The 21,716-nt window shown below is 36.3% G+C and overlaps 1 protein-coding gene across 1 annotated transcript in view; it reads right to left on the reverse strand.

The window, feature by feature from the left end:
* SLC15A5 (solute carrier family 15 member 5) overlaps positions 1 to 21,716 on the reverse strand; it is an 80,528-nt gene that overhangs the window by 47,869 nt on the left and 10,943 nt on the right. The window contains exons 3-5 of the mRNA XM_041736770.1: positions 16,570 to 16,739; positions 5,669 to 5,889; positions 1,292 to 1,478 (exon numbers count right to left, since the gene is read on the reverse strand). Of these exons, the coding sequence (XP_041592704.1) occupies positions 1,292 to 1,478; positions 5,669 to 5,889; positions 16,570 to 16,739 (578 nt within the window). The remainder of the gene's footprint in view (positions 1 to 1,291; positions 1,479 to 5,668; positions 5,890 to 16,569; positions 16,740 to 21,716) is intronic.

The following is a 21,716-nucleotide window of genomic DNA, read 5'->3' on the forward strand; positions in this document are numbered from 1 at the left end:
ACTAGTTAATTTTTTAAAGATTATTTATTTATTTATTCATGAGAGACACAGAGAGAGAGAGGCAGAGACACAGGCGGGGAGCCTGACTCAGGGCTCCATCCCAGGACCTCAGGATCATGACCTGAGCCAAAGGTAGACACTCAACCACTGAGTCACCCAGGTGTGCCTCAATAGTAGTTAACATTTATAGAGCTTTCACTATGTGTCCGGTCTATGCTCCAGGCACTGAAGTCATCTGGAGTGATTCTGAAAGTCTTTCAGAACAGAGGGACCACAAATCTATCTAAGATATGCCCCTTAGTAAATAAAATAAGTGAACTAGAAGACAAGAAAGGTTAGGTGACTTTTCCAGGTCACCCAGCAACAGCTCAGTGGCAGATCAGAGGTTGAGGCTCAGATCTCTGATTCTTAGGTTGAACCTGGTTTTTGCTATACCAGCACTTGTCCCCTGTTCCCTGGTGGTGTCTGAGGGAGCTCGGCCAGGAAGAGGCGAGTGTGATCAGAATGGGCTTCAGCTCCTTCTCTCCCACTGAAATGGGAGAAATTTTATTTTACGGTCTACTGCTTGTGTTCTGAGTAAGATGACCTAATGTTTTCCCCTTTCAAAAATGAGAGTAGAGCTTCCGTGTTCTCACCATAACAACAAGAAAGCAGCAGTTATGTGAGGTAGAGGAGGTGTTAACTAACCTTATTGTGGTAAACACTTTGCAATATATACAATGTATCAAATCATCACATCTTACACCTTAAATTTACAAAATCTTATATGATAATTAAGTTGGAAGATGAATAAAATTGGGAAAAATGTTTGAAAATTTTTGCTATGTACCTTACTTTATGAATACGTATTATGTAGAAACTCAGAATCATACTAATAATTTTTAGTATATTTTGCTACTGGCTCAGAAGTTAAAGCCTCCCAAGTACAGCCAGGCATTTTATGGGTTCGTTAACCTGTGTTAAGTTTTAAGAACATATTCAGCATTGACTCAGGAGTAAGGACTGCCTCCCTTGAGGGAAGATAGGCCATTTGGTAGTACTGGAAGTTTCACTGGGTCTTTAAATTAGCTGTGTCCTCTGAGGAAGCATAAAAGGATGGGAAGAAAATGGGCTGCTGTTGTCTGCATAGAGACTTGAGGAGTTGGCTGTTATTCTTCTTAAATTCACCTTCTTCTCAATTTGCCAAAATGGGTCTCTACTCCAGAACATATAGCTAGCTTAGATCTTAGCAGAGTTTTTTTTTTTTTTTTAAGTTACAAACAATTCACTTGAGATGCTGAGTTGTACTTACTAATGCATGCCAACAAAAATGATCCATTTCTCTTCAAGGGAAAGAGGCAGGTGCTGAAATACTCCATACAAGGAGCCAGAATTAATAGTGGTAGGATGCTGATGACATTCATTACTGCAACTGGCAGAAGAAATCCATCCAAATTCAGGTTGGAATTCATGGTCTGCACATAATATCCTGAAGGAATCTGTATTTGAGGGAGAAAGCAGCCAGGCATTAAGATTGTAGTTTAACTCTGGAGAAAGCGTCCTGCTGCAGATGCCTTCTTGCCCTTTGTACATTCTCTGTGACAGATGAGCAGGATGTTCCCCAGCTCTTCAATGTCCCAATTATGAGCTGACAAAGGGCAATATGAGCTCTGTTTAGTCTATTGACAATATTACTGATCCTTTGATCCTTTATGGAGGAATCTTTTGTCACTCAGTCTAACTTCTTAATTTTCCTATGGAAAGTAAAGGTGGCCCTAATTTTGTGCTTGGGATGACACATAAGAAATCAAATAACTTACTAAAAAAATGTAACATTGCTTATAATGAAACAGACTTTTCCCTCAAACAATAAAATAAAATACAGTACCAAGTATTATGGATGTTTGTTTTTACCCTGATGAAAAAAAAATGGGGGCTAGAAAAAAATCCTTTGTAAAGCATCTAGGTTGGTGACAAAATAGATAGGAATGATTGTTACAAAGAAGAGAGGCCCAGTCTAGAAACACAGCACTTGTCACAGGCTGTCTTTATTGCCTTCTTGGATTGGCTTCACTTCTAAAATGAGCCAAGTAACACACACACACAAAAAACGAGAAATAAAACATACTTGTGTTTACACTCCTGTTTTAAACTAAGTGTGTGGCACTTGCGGACCACAAAGGAAGCTGCATGAAAAAGGCTTGCATAATAAACTAAGAGATAAGAAATGAAAAATAAACACACAAAAACCCCCAAAACCAAAAAACCAAAACAAAGAAAACCTCTACCCCATCCCAAACCCTCAGAGTAGTATCAGAATTTCTTCATTTTTAAAAAACCCTAGTCCTAAGTAAAAGCATAACCTTAACTTGGAGCCTTTCCAAGTATTCCAAACCTCTTGTTAAAAAGACAATGTCACAGGAAGGAGGGCATCTCGTCACTTTTCTGGTTTGTGAACTTGGTTGCAATCACTCATCATTGTCACTCACAGTGCTTAGTATGTCCTTAATTCCCAGTGGAACACAAGGCTGCTAAGTGGCTTGGAGAGGAGGTCCCCCTGAGTCTTGTCCTTAAGGAATGGATTCTCCAACCATTTTTTCTTGCTGTGCATGCACTGCATTAGGATTTCTGCCTTCCCACCATATTGGGAGCACAGCCCACCTCAGATAGATAACTTCCTGTTTGGAACTTTTCACTGACTACTGTTATCAATTGTACAATTTGAGAGAGTATAAGAAGTGTTAGAGTCTCGAGTATAGCTGTTAACAAGCCCACCACTTATAAAATGAGCCTCCTACTATGTTAGCTATGTTAGCTATGTTAACTACCTAAAACCAGAAATGGACCACATTTTCACAGACATTCTTTTTATCTATATAAAATCTGTCCTGGTGATAATTCACCTTTCAAGCTTTCATTTGACCTTTAGAATTATAAACAAGGACTGCTTTGGTTGGGTGCAGACAGCAAGACTGAAGGGGACATTAGCTAGTTCTGCCCTCCTTCAATAAAATTATTAAGCACGAATCCCTCAATCAGAGGAAAATGAATGATTTTTTTTTTTAAGTGCTGGCAGCAGATCTGCTCTAAGACTGAAAGGCTCCCAGCATAATTTGGAAGTTTCTGTTACTGATTTCAAATGAGAATTATTGTTAATAGGAATAAAGTTATTATCGGCATGAATCACAGACACAGAAACCTGTTAACTTAATAATGTGGTGAATGTACTATTAATCTTTAGTGAAGCAATATTAATATATTGCCTAATCTAAGAAAAGGCTCCAGTGTCTTGAAAGCTTGAAATCATTTCTGCTTCTGCCTCAAGTTCTGAAATCATCCCCTTTTAAAATTTTAAATACTTTTATTTCATACAAGCCTCTGAGTATTCAGAAATAATTGCTGTCAATAGAGATTCATTTTCACCTTTGAGTGGCCAGTAATGTCAAATGGCAACATCATCAGCCTTAATATCAACATATTTTAAATGTATGCCTTGGAACTGAAGGTCAATAATAGCTACTAAATTTAAAATATGGAATTCAAGGATGTTTTATTCTTGATACTTTGATCGCTTTTATGCTGGTGATTATTTCATCTGAAGGGAAAAATCTAATTTCAGCTTGTCCCATTGGAAGTTTTCTCTGCCTCCCTTGAGAAGTACATTCTAAACTTTCTTCTTCTTCTTCTTCTTCTTCTTCTTCTTCTTCTTCTTCTTCTTCTTCTTCTTCTTCTTCTTCTTCTTCTTCTTTTCTTCTTCTTTTGGATTTTCTGGCATAACATTACTGTGAATAGTTTTGGAACCAGAGGGTGTTTCTCAGGAATTTTTAATGCAGCTGAAAGAGAGGCATTTTGGGTAATAGGAAAGTGTGGGTATTGATACCAGCACTGAGTCGGAATGCCATATGTTAGTGGGGTGACTGCAAGCAAGTTAGAAGTTATTTAATATTTCTGAGCCTTGGATTTAGGATCATAATATCAGCCTTTGTAAGCTTGCTATGGGGATTAAATTGGTTACTGTAAAGTCATCTTTTCTGAGCTATGATACATATAGGTGATCAAAAAATAGTAGTTTTGTTCTTTGCAATAACTGGGCATCTAGATTTGGTGAGGGAGTTAAAAACTGGTTTATTGAAATTTATGGTAATTTATGTCAAATTAAAAAAGTATGACAATTTGCAGAAGAAGCTCAAATTTAGTCAAAAGAAATAGCAAGTGTCACTGAATTACGAAGATAAAGAATCAGCTATTTGCACAGAAGGTTTGAGGCTGGCTATGGACCACTTAGTAATTTTGTACTTACTATTAATTTTGCTTTTTAATATTTTTTATGATATTAAAGATCATATATATGGGTTATATTTTTGTGTTTTTGTGCTGGCTCCTAATGTGGAGTCAGGAGGGAAGTTGAATTTGCTAAATTAACTTAGCTTTCATGCAGCGTTTATAGCAAAGGTTCTTGGCAAACTTTTTTGCAAAGTTCTAGATAAAAAATGTTTCCACATACTGATTCTATTGCAAATACTCAGTCCTATTGTTTTCATGCATTAGGAGACCTAGTATGACAAATAAACAAGAATGGCTATGCTCCAATAAAACTTTATTTATTGTTCCTGAATTTTGAATTTGTTGTAATTTTCATGTCATAAAATATTTTTTCTTTTGATTTTCTCAAGCATATAAAAATATAAAAACCTTCTTATCTTGCAGGGCATGAAGAAAAAGAAAAAAGCAGTGAGCTGGATTTGGCCTGCAGACAGTAATTTGCTGACCCCTGGTCTATTAGAGCAAGCTTTGTCCTCAGAGTCAGCAGGTGGATTTGTTTTTCCTTTCACTAATATTAACTATGTGACTTAGCTATCCCTTCCAGAATCACTTAATTTTTCCGAGTTCAGTTTCCTCTTCAACAAATGAAGTAGTTGAGTAAGTTAATCTCTAAATTTCTTTTCAGCTCTACTGCTCTAAGATTTATGGATATAACTTACTCATTAGCCTTCTAAATTAAAAGTTGTGGCTTAGCAGCAAATATGGTCCTGAATTTCTTCAAAGACTTTATAATCACTTATATTTCTTCATAAATTTGTCTTTGACAATTATCATATTAAAGTTGTTTTTTTTTGAAATCACATTTATTTATGAAAAGTACTTTGGACTTGCTATTTTCCCTCTAATTTCTCCATAGCACAGGCACTGATTCACCAAGGAACTAAAGGTGGGTGGGGAAAAAAAATCACTTGCTCATTAGTACATATACTTAAGAATACAGTGGAGGTGGTACTTAAATCAGTCAAGTTAGTTACATGTTAGTACTAATTTTTAAAGGCTTAATGAAGGAGGAAGGCCAATCTTTGGCTGAAAAAAGGTTGGGTAATTGCCCATAGATCTTGTATTTTCGTGTATTGCTCTTATGTCTTGTGACTATGCACTCTGAAATATCGTCCACATCTTCTGAAAGACATTTCCAGTTTTACTAGAGAAACAACATACTGGGTGCTCCTCAGGTATGCCTCTGCCTGACCTCACTTGTCTTTTGAAATTAAAGCCTATGGTGATGAAAAACATTTATAGGATGACTGCCTGACAAAGTTAGGCAGTGAGGAGAGTCTGATGGGCTGAAAATAAATATTTACTTGTAATGTTCACATACGATAATTTTATTATTCTTGGGTTAGTGCTAATTACCCTTCCTTACCTGCATAATGCATATTTTGTAGAGGAGCTGGAAAATGAAGAGAGGAAGGAGGGTGAAGAAATATTTTGTGTCTTCCACATGGAGCTCACTGTAGCAACCACCATTTTTTTTCTTGGCATGGTCTAACCAGCTTGTCACATCTCTAGCAAGACTGCAATAGTGCAGACAGCATATTTTCAGTGCATTAATAAACACCCCAAAGGTTGTCAGGAGGGAGCAACCTGCAAGTAATTCGAGATATTATGTATTAGTAAAGGAATTGTTCTTCAATTTTCCAAGATGTCAATCAGAAAGATGACAATTGCAAGGATGAAGGGCAGTAAAGTGAATGAGAAGGTTTTAGCACCCAAGGGGTTGAATTCAAAGGAACACTCTTCTGACAAGGGTTCTGGCATCCTGGTGACCAGCCCAAGGTGGTGCCTGACAGCTAATGTAAAAAATGAAAAAGATAAGATCAATGGGAACATACTAAAAAGGGAAGAAAGGTGACAAAATAAAACACCAAAGTAAGAAATTCCACAATCTCTTAGAAGTCTAACTCATTAATGAGTAAGACAACCAGAACTTTCTTTTACAGTTGTAACACAAAGAACTAGTACTATTTCTTAATATAAATTGTTATATAAATAATCCTCACTTGTCAGGTAGAGGGTGGTTTCTTATTTTGACATGGAGATGAAGCGAAATGTATTCTCTGCTTTGACTTTATCCTTGAATTTCAGACGTAAGGTTAAACTTTGAACTCTTCAAATGACTTTATACATGTTGATAGTGTCACTAAAAGTTCAGATTGGATTAGCTGGCTTTTGACTTTTCCAGTAGTTTCATCTGGGTTTATATGGCTGTCACTTCAGCATCCGAAGCATTTTATTGCTTCAGATGTTAGCAGTCACTTGCTGCTTGTGATTTGCAACCTCACTGTTGCTTCTTTTATGATCTTTCAGATTCCACCTTCTCTTTGACTCCATTAGGACTTCCTGATACAATGAGATAAGCCCCCCCCCCTTTTAGTTAGCAGTACAGCTGTGTCACCATAATTGTTACAATTTTTCATGGTATTCCCTTGACCAAATAAATCCTCCCACAAATTACTAGACACAAAATCATGGTTGCAGAATAAGTGGTATAATAAATGTAAAAATGTTTGGGTTTCCCCCAGAGAAGGCCACTATAGAAACTGAAGTTATAATCTGATTGTCATTTTGTTTATGTTCAAATTTCCCATAATAAAATTCTTCCTGATACATTCTAACCAAATTCATATAAGTGCCACTGAATATTGGTTTTTATATTTAAATAAAGAATATTTATTAAAAAGTTTTTATGGTTATAGAGTGATTATATTGATTTGATCTCTTTTAAGAGTTGTAATAGACCTATTATGTCAGCCTTTGATTAATTGAGGAAGCTGGGGGGCCTGGTAATTGAATATGGAACCTTTAACCTCTAAGTCACTGAATCAAATCCAGTCCAAATTGGTAGTGACCAAGAATGATTACAGCAGTGGCCCTTTGGTGGCCTCTGTGAAGTGTGTTGAGGTCAAGTGGAAGTATGTTGGAATAATTGCATCGCCTATAGGCTCATACCTGTGGTCACTATTGCCTCTTCTTAGTCACTATTGCCAGACACAGAGGAAAGCCCCAGGCATGAGAATGCCTAGGGCCCAGAAACACCTGTGAGTGCTATGTCTATTAGGAAAGAATAGGGGCATCTTTTATTATTGCAGGAAGAACTGCTCTATTATGAGACTTTCTTAGCTATTTCAATTAGTTTACTTAAGACTTTAGTAAAATGAGAACTGAGAATGTCTTGATGAACAGTCTGGAGACTGAATTTGAACAGGTCTGGGCTAGGAGGCTTAACTTCCTGACATTTCCTTATTATGTTGTCTCTGTTGCTCATCAGCCTACTCTCTGCTCAACTTTTGCAAAACAGGGATGTGTAGATGGTAAGGTTATTACTGGCATTAATCCAACTTACTCTATACTTTCAAATAGGCTTTATGATGACATGATCGCTATTCACAGCATGGAAGACTAATTCCAAGGATATTCTCCCCAATTTCCCCACTATTTTTTTTTAAAACTTAGGCACTTATATTGAATACATGTTTTGAACTCATTTTTTCTTTTTTGTTTAAGCAAATCATTATTTGTTTCAAGATGAATTAGCATCTGCTCTTAATGCATGGCAAATTGATATATGTAATCTTATTAAACAGTTGAATATCTTTATCATCTTATTTCTATTTTTTCTTTTTAAAGATTTTATTTATTTATTTATAGAGACACAGAGAGAGAATGAGAGGCAGAGACACAGGCAGAGGGAGAAGCAAACTCCATGCAGAGAGCGTGACGTGGGACTCGATCCAGGGTCTCCAGGATCATGCCCTGGGCTGCAGGCGGCGCTAAACCGCTGCGCCACCGGGTGTGCCTATCATCTTATTTCTAAAGAGAAATCTTTAGATTATTACTTCTTAAACTAGCTGTGCTAAAAAAAAAAAAAACCTTTTTTTTTTTTTTAAGTTTCAACCATTATGGTCAATACATTTTAAAAATACTGCAAAATGTAATACCTAAAGAATAACCTTATTTGAGAATAAAATAAAATATAAAATATATGTTCTGACATTTTTATTATTAGATTAAACAGACATAAAATCTAACTTTATGTAAATATTTCTACATGTTTCTTCTCAGTGTCTGTATTTATTTTGTTGCATACCAGTAACAAACAGTTCATTGATCAGCACTGTTCCATGGATAAGGCTTTGAATAGCACTAGCTTCAACTGAATACAACTTTGAAAAATAAATATATTTAAACAAATAAAATTATATCTGATAGGGTAATATGAAGCAACAAAAACAAAATGGTTAAGAACAAGAAATGATTGAGCATGAAGGAGGTCTAAAGTTTTAGCTACTAGGACAAGGAGGGCACATAATTGATTCCAAACAAATGTGAATGCAATCATTCATTCATTCAACATATTAAGTACCTACTATGTGCCAAGGGCTTTTTGGGTCCTGAGAATATAATAGTGAACAAGATTCACAAATCCCCGAGTTTTCTTTATGGTGGGGGAGGCACTAAATAAGCAGAAAAATATTAGGCATGTTTAATGATGAAAACAAAATGGACCGATAAGATAGACATTCATTATGGGATAGAGTATGAAGACTACAGAAAGAGTTGAAAATTGAACTGAGGATTGAATGACCAAAGTAGGCAAAAGATATGAAAGCAGCATATGTAAGAGATGTCATAGGGTAGAAATAAGCTGAGGGGCACCTGGGTGGCTCAGTCAGTTAAGCATCTGACTTTGGCTCAGGTCATGATCTCAGGGTCCTGGGATCAAGCTCAGGGTCAGGCTCCCTGCTAAGTGGGGAATCTGCTTGTCTCTCTCCCTCTGCCCCCACCCTCTGCTTATGCTCTTTCTATTTGTCTCACTCAAATAAAATAAAATAAAAATCTCTTAAAAAGTAAGAAGAAATGAAAAAGAAAGAAAGAAAGAAAGAAAAAGAAAAAAGCTGAAAGAGGTTCAGGATCCATAAAGGCCAATGAGGCAGTAGCTCAGTTAATAAGAATATCGAAGGAAGTGAGGTCCAAGAGTTGGTCAGGGATCAATCAGACTTTACAGGCTAAAGTAAGAAGCTTGGGGTCTGACTTGCATGTTATGGGAAAGTATTAAGAAGTTGTATGCAGAGGGGGGATATTGTACATTTAAGAAGTCTTGTAGTGGTGTGGATCATAGGTTTTAGAAAACAAGAAGGGAAGCTGCTATAGGGCAAGAGGTAGTGGTAACTTAGACATAGTGATAGCAATGAAGAGAAGTGGACAGCAGGGGATATGTGTTTGAACAACCAGCAATATTTTATGATGTGGGGGGAGTTTGAAGAAATGAGACAATTTGAGGATGACTACTTATTCTTCCCTTAAAAAACTGGATGTTGGTGATTTACACTGAGATGGAGAAAACAAGAAAGGGGCTGGGTTAGAGCTTGGTCAATCAGGGGTTGAGTTTTGGTCAGGTTAAGTTTGAGAGGACTATTAGATAAGCAGGGCAAAATGTTGATGCCCATCTTCAAGAAATGTATGAGCTCTTGTCTTCTAATAACCTATTTCCTTTTCACTTTTTGAGGGCTTATACCTTTTCATCCTTGTATTTTTATTTTAATGACGTTTTGAGAAGTAGCATTAAACACATGTGACTAATCCACAAATTTGATTAGAATTCTTCTCTCTGAATTTCAAAATGTATATATATGATAGGAGAGGGGAGGTAAACTGTGTAGAAATGTATCAAATTGAAAAAATAAAAGTTTTGTATGGTAAAAGAAATGTTAACTAGAAGTTGGATATACGAGTTTCAAGGTGAGGTCAATATGAACTTGGGCATTTGGTGCATAGCTGGCATTGAAAGTGGGATAAGAGATTACTTAAGAAAAAAGGATATGAGGAGATGGGGTGCCTGGAATGAATCCTAGGGTTTCGCATCAGTTAGAAGATGATCAGAGGAGAAAAGAAAAAGACTATCAAGGACATTGAGAAGGAGTGGACAATGTGCTATATGGGTTTTAAGTCAGAGGGGAAAAGAAAGCAGGGGAAATAGTAAGCCTAAACTGATCAGCTGGCCTGGGAGGGAATCATAAGCTAGTTGGAAAGGGCAAGAAAAGGAATCGTACAGTAATCTGTCTGCCCGAGGAGAGCAACAGTTGCCCCATCAAACCAGGGAGTTAGCTCTGAATGTCAGGAGAGATAATCCTGTTGAAAACATCGACATCTAAACATCACACCACCTCCTTGGATTAATCCATTAGACTTAATAGAAAATTCATGCCCTCTGTACAAATAATTTGGGGTGTCATGTAGACTCCGTTTAAAAAAAATCCATTGTCATTATAATTTTCAAATTGCTTTTCTGCACCAGGAGCAGAAATGGGAAGTTGAAAAAAAAAAAGAGGAATGAAAATGCAACCGAGACTTCAAGCTCTAGTTTAAATGTGCATGGCAAACACACCAGGCGTGCACATTTTAAAATAAAACAGATGAGCTATTTTAAATGTTTTATTGCAAAACTTAAAGATTGTAGCTATTACTATTAAAAAAAACTTTAGAAAGCAATTTTTCTATTCTTTGTACCTTTAAGTCCTTGGCTCTGATGTTCTGCTCCTCTGACCTTGATCTAATCATGAATATCTATGCTACTTAATTATAATAAAAAAAGCCTACATTGCACTCTAGATGGTAGATGCACATTTTTTCTTCTTTGGTCACCTGCCAGTTCTCAAAATTATAGCAGTGGGAAGAAATGCAAATGAAGGCCGTGCTTGACAGCTAAACATAATGGAATGCATGGTCCACATTTGAAAAGTTACCTTAAAATAAAAGGTAGCATATAAAAAATCATTTCTTTAAGGTCACCTATGGCTTTGAATTACAGCTTTGAGGAATTTCCAATTTAGTCATCAGAGAGGAAGAAGCCAAAATAAGGATTATATAGTTTGCTAGAGGGAAGACAGAGTTTCACTTCATCATAGTTGGGTGATCTTATAACTTGGAAATAGAAAACAAAACAAAACTCAAAACTGCGAAGTATTCATTTTATGGAGTGTTGTATAAAGTAAACAACTCATGAAGATTTTCTGTCATATTTTTAATTGCAACTAATATTTTTTTCTTGTAATTTTCCAAAGACAGTTTACTTCATCATATGTTAAAATATGTAATATGAAGAATTATACTTCTGTATTGAGATAAATATGTTCTCAAACAAGAAATCAGGAAGCAAATGGATGGATGCCATAATAGTTTTTAGAAAATTTAAATCTAAAAATTATACATATATGTATGTATGTGTAATAAATACATATATTCACAAAACTCCAGGATTATGTGCTAATTATACACTCCAGAAATAGCTGAAGTTGTCTTTCCATAAAATTTAGTACTTTACATTTTTCTCTTTTTCTGCCATGTGGGGCTGACAAAGACCATCCCTCAAATACCTTTCTGCATATTGAACCCATTCCACAGCCTGCTAGGAGGATATGCACTGCTTAGCTGTGATCCACAGACTACAGAGTCCTGAGAAATGGGGTCAGAAGCTCCTGTGGATGAAATTTTCTACACTCTTGATTGTGCTGTGATAAAAGGAGCTGTATGCTGGGTGTCATATATAAGTGATGAAGCACTGAATTCTACTCCTAAAACCAATGTTGTACTGTATGTTAACTCAAATTTAAATAAAAATTTTAAAACATAAAAATAAGTAAATAAAATGAGACCTAGCCTGAGAAAAATAAGGCCTGCTCTCTGGTTCCACATCAGCCATTTTCTGTGAGGTCCTTGGTAAGTCATTTAGTTTAATTATGCCTCAGTTTCTGCACTCAGTTTACCAATGACAAACACTGAGCATTTACCATATAAGACACAGGAATACCTAACTGTATTCATAAGTAGATCATTGCAACATAATATGGTGGATCAGATGGCAAAGATGTGCTGAAGTTGCCACAGGAGCAGAGTAAAACATATGGAATCTGAGCTATAAAAGGCTCACAGTACCCTTCCCACCTACTTCACAGGTTGGGGGTGAGAATAAAGTAATGTTGGTGAAGGTACTCAATTTGTAAAAATACACCTCATTTCATCACTCTTAGTGATCGTAGTTGTAGTAAAGACATTGATAGTAGTAAAAGGAAAATTATAAGAAATTAAGGTTAGAGTTAGACAAGATAGATAAAAATAGACTGACCACAGGAACAGAGCAAAAACTCCAGAAATACAATATGCTGTATACAGTGAAGCTGACATCTCAAAATAGTGGGGAAAATACAGACTTTTAAATAAGTGAGTTGGGATAATTTGGTAGTTGTATGGAAAAAATAAAACTGAGTTCACTCTTAAAACCTATTTTATTTTTTAAAAAGATTTTACTCGTTTGTTTATTTGAGAGAGAGAGAGAGAGAGTGTGTATGTGTGTGCAAGCAGGGGGAGGAGCAGAGGGAGACAGAAAATCTTAAGCAGACTCTATGCTGACCATGGAGTCCATTTCGGGGCTCGATCCCATGACCCTGAGATCATGATCTGAGCCAAAATCAAGAGTTGGAGGCTTAGTCAAGTGATCCACCCAGGCACCCTCAAACTTATTTTAATATAACTTCCAAATGGGTCAGAAATGCAAAGGTAAAAAAAGAAAAAGAAAAAGAATATGAATACTGATAGAAAAGTTATGAGTGAATATCTTTATAATCTGGGAGTAAATAAAACTTTTCTAACGTAATTCAAAATCTAAAGCAATTAAGGAAAAGACTGATAAATTTTATTTTAAACCTAACCCCCCCCCCAAAAAAAAGACAAAATAAACTAAAAAATCTTGCATGTAGAAAATAACACAGAAATCAAACTCAAGATATATGACAATTGAGGAATAATGTTTGCAGATTTGGGGCACCCGGGTGGCTCAGTGGTTAAGTGTCTACCTTCAGCTCAGGTTATGATCCCAGGGTCCTGGGATCCAGTCCCACATCGGGCTCCCTGCAGGGAGCCTGCTTCTCCTTCTGCCTATGTCAGAAAAAATATTTGCAACTTTTATCATTAGACAAAGTTTTAACATCTCCAATACAGAAAAATCTTCCAAAAACTGAAAGAAAAAGTCCACAATCCTATAGAAAAAAATGGACTAGATGTATGAACAGATAGTTCACTGAAAGAAATACAAATTGTTCTAGACAACGAAAAGATGTTCAACTTTTCTCATAAGAGAAGTGTCAATTAAAACTTCAGTGAGATGCCACTGTCCACCCTCAAACTGTCAAAAATCCAAAAGTTTCACAACATTACTCTTGGAAAGACTATGGCAAGATAGGCATTCTCATACATTTTTGGTGGAAACACAACATGGTATACTATGGAAGGGAATTTGCCAAAATATAGCAAAATTATGGGTAATTTACTTGATTAAATAATCTTTTAAGAATATATCCTTAAGGTGAGGAAAAAATGCAAAGAGAAGATTACATCAGGCTGTTTATTAGAATCTACTTAACATAGCAAAAGCAAAAAATAACAACCCAAATGCCCAACAATATGAGACTGGTGAAATAGACAATGGTTCATTACATAATGGAGTACCAAGCAGTTGTAAAAAGGAATGGGGCATATTTTGTATATACAATCATGAGGCAATCCCTACGTTATATTAAATGAGAAAAGCAGGTGAGAAGAGTGAATAATAGCTATTGCTTATATAAGGAGGGAAGAAAATACATACATGGAGACATATACATATGCATATAAAACTTTAGTATTTTCCCTTATTCAAAAATGGAATCCTTCCATTTAATTTTTAATTATTTAAAAATATATAAGTGTAGACCTAAGGGAATAGGAGAGGATAGAGGAATACAAATACACTTTGTTTCGTCCATGAATTTTAGTACATGAAATGTTCACATGTCTTTAAAAAATTGAATTTTATTTTTTTTAAATTAAATTTTAAAAATATGTCTAAGTATAAAGAAAAATGGAACAAATACACTTAATTGTATATAAAGTTAGTGACATAACCAGACAAAGAAAAACTATAAGTGACTTTAAAACACAGTAAGTTTGGTGTGCATTCCTAGGGATTATAACATAAAGAAAAAAAAACCCTGCAAGAATCTTGAAAGTGTTTTCAACAACCATACTGGGGGTGTTATTGTCAAAGATACAGCAAATGTGCAAATGTATTGCTGTCCTTAAGAACCAGGATTGTTGACCTGGGAAGAAATAGAAAAGGATCTGAGTTTGATAAGTAAAAATCCTTCAGCACTGGTTTTGATTAGAGTATTAGTATATTACAAAATGTATGTTATTTTAGAAAGAAAAAAATTACATTTGTAGTTCTGTGCACAGAAAAGCCTAGAAACTGTGATAGACTAAATAGCATTGAGCGTCCCCAGAGCCAAAATTATAGTCTCTAAATACCAATGTACATGAAAAGGAAACAGTGTTTTGGGGAAAAAAGATGATTCCAAGTTCAGGGAAGGAAATGATAACCACAGAGTTTGTTGTCATATCAGAAAGCAAGAGAGCAACTAAAGATAATGGAAGGACTTATCTGAAGGACTCAGCCACCAACATGAAAAGGACCTCACTGCCCAAATATGGAATAATTTGAACATCAATAACTGCAGTGGACTGAAACTTATTGAAGGTTTTAAGTCCATTAATTAATAATAATAGTTTAAAAAAACAACAACAACTAACAGGTTGCCAATGGACGATATTGAAGTTCAACTCATTAATTTGAAGGTCTAAAAATAGGGGAAAAGAATTAAATATTTGTTTTCTTCTTATATAAACTGTACCTCTGTATAACTGAATAGTTAATGAGGAGATATTTCTCTTTATAGAATTATTTCAGGTAATAAAGGAGGAATAACTATAGACTACCACCATCTTGCAACCAAAGTGGAGTATGGAATTAGACAGAAATCATCAGCTGATACTGTAAAAACAGATAAGGAGACATCACACCTCTTCGTTGAAGTACGTAACACCATCTATGAAGGAATTTTGCCAAAAAAAAAAAAAATCTTAATCTGATCAAGCATTTAAGTTTTTCAGAAAATTAACAGGAATTAAGGAGAAACACCTGTTGAGTGACAATACGTGATTGCAATCAGCAAAATCCAGACTATGAGAAATGCTCTGTGGAATGTACAGATTTCTTTAAAAATTTTTGAAAAGAGACAGAAATGAAAGGGGACTATAGAGGATGTAAGGGGCATATCTGCCATTTGGAATGTAGGGACCTTATTTGGATTTGATTAGAACAAAACAAAATACACAAATTTAAAAAATGGAAACAGAGATCTTAACAGTGAGCAGATATTCAACTGTGTTGAGAAATTCTCTTTCATTGTGTGTGTGTGTGCGTGTGTGTCTGTAATAATGACATTGTGAATATGTTTTTTTAAAAAGTATTTCATTGACATACATGCACACAGATGAAATGTTATAATATTTTTTAAATTTTTAAATTTAAATTTTAGTTAACATACAGTGCAATATTGATTTCAGGAGCAGAATTCAGTGACTCATCACTTACATACAGCACCCCAGTGCTCAACCCAACAAGTGCACTTCTTAATTCCCATCACCCATCTAGCCCATCGCCCACCCACCTCCCTCTATCCACCCTCAGTTTGTTTTTTATTTTTAAGAATCTCTTATGGTGGGTCGCCTGGGTGGCTCAGCAGTTGAGTGTCTGCCTTTGGCCCAGGGAGCGATCCTCAAGTCTCAGAATCGAGTCCCACATCGGGCTCTCTGCATGGAGCCTGCTTCTCCCTCTTCCTATGTCTCTGCCTCTCTCTGTGTGTGTCTCTCATGAATAGATAAATAAAGTCTTAAAAAAAAAAAAGAATCTCTTATGGTTTATTTCCTTCTCTGTATTTTCTTTTCCTCCTTGTCATCTGCTTATCTGTTTTCTTTCTTAAATTCCACATCTGAGTGAGATCATAGGGTATTTGGCCTTCTCTTACTGACTTCTTTCACTTAGAAATACTATAATATTTAATTATTGCTTCAAAATTACCAGGCAGGATGGGGAAAGACTGAGTGGAGTTGATGAGAGTTGAAGCTGAGAGGGCATACATGATTTTTTTTTCCTACTTTTGTTTATGTTTAAAACACCCAAGTATTAAACTATTTTCAACGAGGAAAAACCAAAACAAGTTAGAGATTGTTGATATTCTTGCAGACCCTGTTGCTTTCAAGTATAATACCTAGGAGAATCTACAAATTCTGTGAGTTGAAAGAGAAGTTACAGTGGATCAAAGATGAAGAGGATTGAGTAGATCAAGAAAACCATAAAAATCAAGAAATTAATGTAAGTTGTGATTTACTTACATTTTTCTGGCTGATAAATCAGGTTACAGTGCATCATATGAAGAGTTATCAGAGCCATAAGTGTAGACATAAAAGGAATGAGTAAAACTAGGACCCAGGCCCCTGAGTGCTGAATGTAAGATATTCCCAGAAAGACAACAGTTGCTTTCAGGTTCATGATCCAACAAAACCTGTGACACACAGACAGTTACTTCAGATACCATTCAGTTACTTCAGAGAACGATTGCTAATTTTAATGCTTTGATCTAAATGTAAGCTATGAAGTGTTGGTCTGTTAGCTGAACTAGAATGTGCAAATATTGTTTATTAGATTTCTTACTAAGTGTATACATATCAGCTATGGAGTCATCATATTCTTATCATATTCTTATACATATCTTATTCTGTTATCTTGGTTTCATTCCTTTTTAGAACAGAGGTAGAAAGAACGTGTTCTCTTATCTACAGTAGAAGTTGACAAACTTTTTGGAAAGGGCCTCAGTGAATATTTTAGGTTTTGCAGGTCATACCATCTCTATAGCAACCACTCAACTACGTGTTGTGGCACTAGAAAAGCAGTAGATAATACTTATTAAAACATGCTTAATGAGGGCATCTGGGTGGCTCAGTTGGTTAAGTGTCTGCCTTCTGCTCAGGTCACCATCTTAGGGTCCTGGGATAAAGTCCCATATCCAGCTGCTTGTACAGCAAGGAGTCTGCTTCTCCCTCTTTCTTTACCACCTGCCACCCCCTGGTTCATGCTCTCTCTCTCTCTCTCAAATAAATAACACCTTTAAAAAAAATGTGCCTAATGAATCTGGAAAAGATTGCGTGAGTAAAGAGTTGATCCTTCCTATTTATTCTACTTTTTCAAAGTAAGGGTAAACTCAGGAATACCTTGGTTATACTAGATCATTCATTAAACCAGAAAAATGAGTGTCATTTGAATAACACTTTCAGTACCTCTTCCTAACAAATAATATTATAAGGAAGTACCTATAGCAGTAGCCTGGTTTGTAATTTTGGGGAAATAATCTGTATCACTCAACTTTTCATTGGGTCTAAATCCCCACTATTGGAATCCCATTGCAGAGGAGTCGTCTTAACATTACTTAAAAAAAAATTGATGTAAAATTAAATACAATTAAATAGCTGCTCAATATAGAGTTTTATGAATTCTGATAAATGTTTCATTTGGGCAAACACTAAGAGATCTAAGTTTTAGAACACTTAACATTATCATTAAGGTTTAAAGGCCCTACCTAGTTAGATAAGGCCCACCCAGGATTCCAGGGTAATCTCTTCTTTGACGAATTTAAAAGCAAATGATTAGAGACTTAAAAAAAAAAGAAAAGATCGTATTTATTTTAGAGAGAGACAAAGGGAGAGAGTGTGTGTGCAAAGGGGGGAAGAAACAGAGGGAGAGGGAGAGAGAGCCTCAAGCATACTCCCTGCTGAACAAGGAGCCCAATGAGGGTTCGATCTCATGATCCTGACATCATGACCTGAGCTGAAACCAATTCAGATGCTTAACTGATTGAACCACACAGGTGCCCCTAGAGCCTTTAATTACACTGCAAAATCCCTGCACTTTTGCCATATAGCAACATAATCAGGGGTTAATATCTGTCATCTCTGCCATATTCTATTGGATGGAATCAGGTAACAGGTTGTCCCCAGACTCTGAGGGATAGGTCTGTCAAGGATAGGGCTCATCCTATGGCATTTCCTCTACATGTTCTAATTGATCCTTCCTTCCCTCCCTCCCTCCTTCCCTCTTTCCCTCCCTCCCTCCCTCCTTCCCTCCTTCCTTCCTTCCCTCCTTCCTTCCTTCCCTCCCTCCCTCTTCCTTTCCTTCCTTCATCCCTCCCTCTCTCCTACTCCCCTTCCTTTCCCTTCTTTTCCCTGTACCTTTCTTTCTTCTTTCTTTTTCTAAGTGAAAGAAGAAACAGAGTCAACAGGTAAGAATGGCTATAGGGATACTGAAGGTTTGAGGAGAAAAGAAAAGGTTAGAACTCATCTAAAAGAGGAGGAAGGGAATGATTGAATACTGGTTGCTTGCTAGGTAATACTAAGGGGCTGCTTGAATTGATGATAGTGACTGGTTGGCTTAGTTGGTAGAGCCTCTGATTCTTGATCTCAGGGTGGTGAGCTCAAGCACCGTGTTGGGTATGGAGCATACAAAAAAAAAAAAGTACCCTTTTTATCTAGCTTCTTTCATTTAGCATAATTATTTTGAGACTGACCCATGCTGGGTTTTTTTTTTTTTTCTTTTATCAGTTCGTTCCTTTATATTGCTAAATAATATTCCATTACATAAATATACCACAATTTATCTATCTATTTATCTGTTGATGGACAGTTTTTCCAACTTATGGCTACTACAAATAATTTTCTGAACATTCATATCCAAGTCTTTTTATAGATATAGACTCAATTTTGGGTATGGAGGAAGCCTAGGAGTGGAATGACTGGATGATACAGTAGATGAATATTTAACATTTTAAGAAATTTCCAAATGGTTTTCAAGTGATTATAACATTTTGCTTTACCCACAAACTGTGTATGATAGTTCTGAAACCTCCACATCTTGGCCAACACATAGTATGATCAGTCTTTAATTTTACCCATTTTAATAGATGTGTGTTCATATCACATTATGTCCTTATTTTACATTTTCCTAATGACTAGCGATATTGAGCAACTTTTCATGTGCTTTTATCCTTCTTTGTGAAATTGCTGTTCAAAATTTTTGCCCATTTAAAACAAAACTAGGTTGTCTATTTTCTTATTGAATTTTAAGTGTTCTTTATATACTCTGGATGCAAGTCTTTTCATCAAATATATAATTAATAAATATTTTCTCTCAGGCTGAGACTTGCCTTTTCATTTCTTAACAGCGTCTCTTGAAGAACATAAATTCTTTTGTTGAAGCCCAATTATTATTATTTTTCCCTCCTAAGGATCATGCGTTTAGTGTTGTATCTAGGAGATCTTTCCCTAACCCTAGATCACAAAAATTTTCCATCTCTGTTTCAGAGAAGGAATTTTGGCATTGGAGACCTGAACTGATTCAACTAAATTCTCATGGCTGTGTTGTTGCAAAGCCATGAGTAGGAGCCATCTGTGCTGGTGTACCCTCTAAGAAGAGGCTAACTTTAGGTGTCTTTTTATACTTCTTCCCAGGTCTTTCTAGTTATCAAGTTGATGACACCACCATTTCCTCATTAGTATAAGCTTTAACATTTGAAATTACTTTTCACTCATGCCTCTCACCACATTTTATATATTATTAATTATAAATATTGTTTTTTCCTCTTTAGAATGGTACTCAAAAGACATGAATTTGGGATGTCTGGGGGCTCAGTTGGTTAAGTATCTGCCTTTGGCTCAGGTCATGATCCCAGGGTCCTGGGATTGAGCCCCATAACCAGCTCCCTACTCAGCAGGCAGCCTGCTTCTCCCTCTTCCTCTGCTTCCCCTCCCTGCTTATGCTCTCTCTCTCTCTCTCTCAAATAAATAAATTAATTAATTAATTTTAAAAAAAGACATGAATTTGAGTGATTACTGTGAGAATCACATAACTGTGTCTTAGGCACTCTGGAAGTCTGGGTCTTTGTTTTTAAAATAGGGATCATATCCTCTAGACAGGGTTTTTGTAAAACCTGAATGAAGAACATTGACCGTAGCTGCACTGCGCTAAGCTAACATCGTTATGTTCTTCACTTTTCATACATCTTGATTTCAGAAACAAAACAAGCTGTGAAGTTGGAGCATGGTGAGCAAGGAGTAGAGCGTTTGAAGAGACAATCAGTGAGTACAGGTGATCCAGATTATGCAGGGACTTGAAGTCCATAGTAAGGAGTTTGGTTTTTATTCTTAGTACACTGGGGAGTCATTTGAAGGTGACTGATTAGGGGGCTGAAATGATCTGCTTTCAAATGGGAAAAAGGATTACTGTGTCAGCTCTATGCATGTAGATAGGGCCTGGTAAGGAGACCAATCACAGGTACTGTAGTTGGAAGAGAGCTAGGAGTGAACTTCTGTGGGGTAGCAAAGTCAAGGAAGAGAGGGAGGTAAGTGTGTGATGTATATTTGGAAAGGAGACATGCGCCCAGCTAGCCTTGTTCTTTCACTCTCCTCTAAACAGACTTGCTCATTTTCATCCCTATAACTTTTTTTTTTTTTTTTAAGATTTTGTTTATTTAATTGAGAGAGAAAGAAGAGTGTGTGCATGAGCACACACCGCGTGCGGGGTGGTGGAGGGGGGCGTGAGGAAGAAGGAGAAGCAGGCTCCTCGCTGAGCCCCACTAGGGCCCCGGGATCATAACCTGAGCGGAAGACAGATGCGTAACCAACTGAGCCACTAGCCACTCCAATCCCTACTTAAGTCCCATATCAAATTTCTTTTCCTTCATTCAATATTGTCTTAAATAGAAGTTCTCTGAACTTCTAAAACAATCTGTTCTGGAATGATTTCACTTTTGTCAGTTCTGTCTTCTCACTTATAGATTGTCGAGCTCTCTGACAGCAACAGCTTATTCTTTGTCTCCACAGGACATAACATGGTTCTGGGTCCACAGTAAAGGGATAGGAAATAAATGATTGATGAATAACATGGCATCTCATTAAAAAAATCAAGTGATCAAACAACAACATATAAAGGCAAACTTTCAATAATTGAACTAGGAAAGTGATAAAACATCAAACATGGCCATGCTGAGGAACCTGGTTTACAATAATTCACGACTAGAAACTTGTCACACTGCAGGTGAGACACAAAGTTAGAGTTTTATAGGACAACTGGATAGAGTCCCTAGGCTCTGTCTCTGGTCACCCATGCTGCTTAAGCTGCACACTTGAGTTGTGGCTGTAGCAACTGGGAGAAGCTGGGGCTGCAAGCAGTGTATATTTCTTTCAATCTTTAGGAAACCATTTTTTTAAATGTACAATATTGCTTAGAAAATCCAAGAGGACATTGTGTGGCTCTTCAGAACATGGTGATATAAGCTAAAATGCTCTAAAGAGGGTCAAGGAAAATTATAACTATTCTAAGACTTAAATCTCGTGTAAAGTGGTTAGAAACAAAAGAATTATAGTGTTGAATATCTATGTATAGGAAGAGATTTCACACCAAGTACTAAATGTATTTTAACAAATGCCATCCA

Source organism: Vulpes lagopus, chromosome 21, assembly GCF_018345385.1.
Source record: "Vulpes lagopus strain Blue_001 chromosome 21, ASM1834538v1, whole genome shotgun sequence".
Lineage (NCBI taxonomy): Eukaryota > Metazoa > Chordata > Mammalia > Carnivora > Canidae > Vulpes > Vulpes lagopus.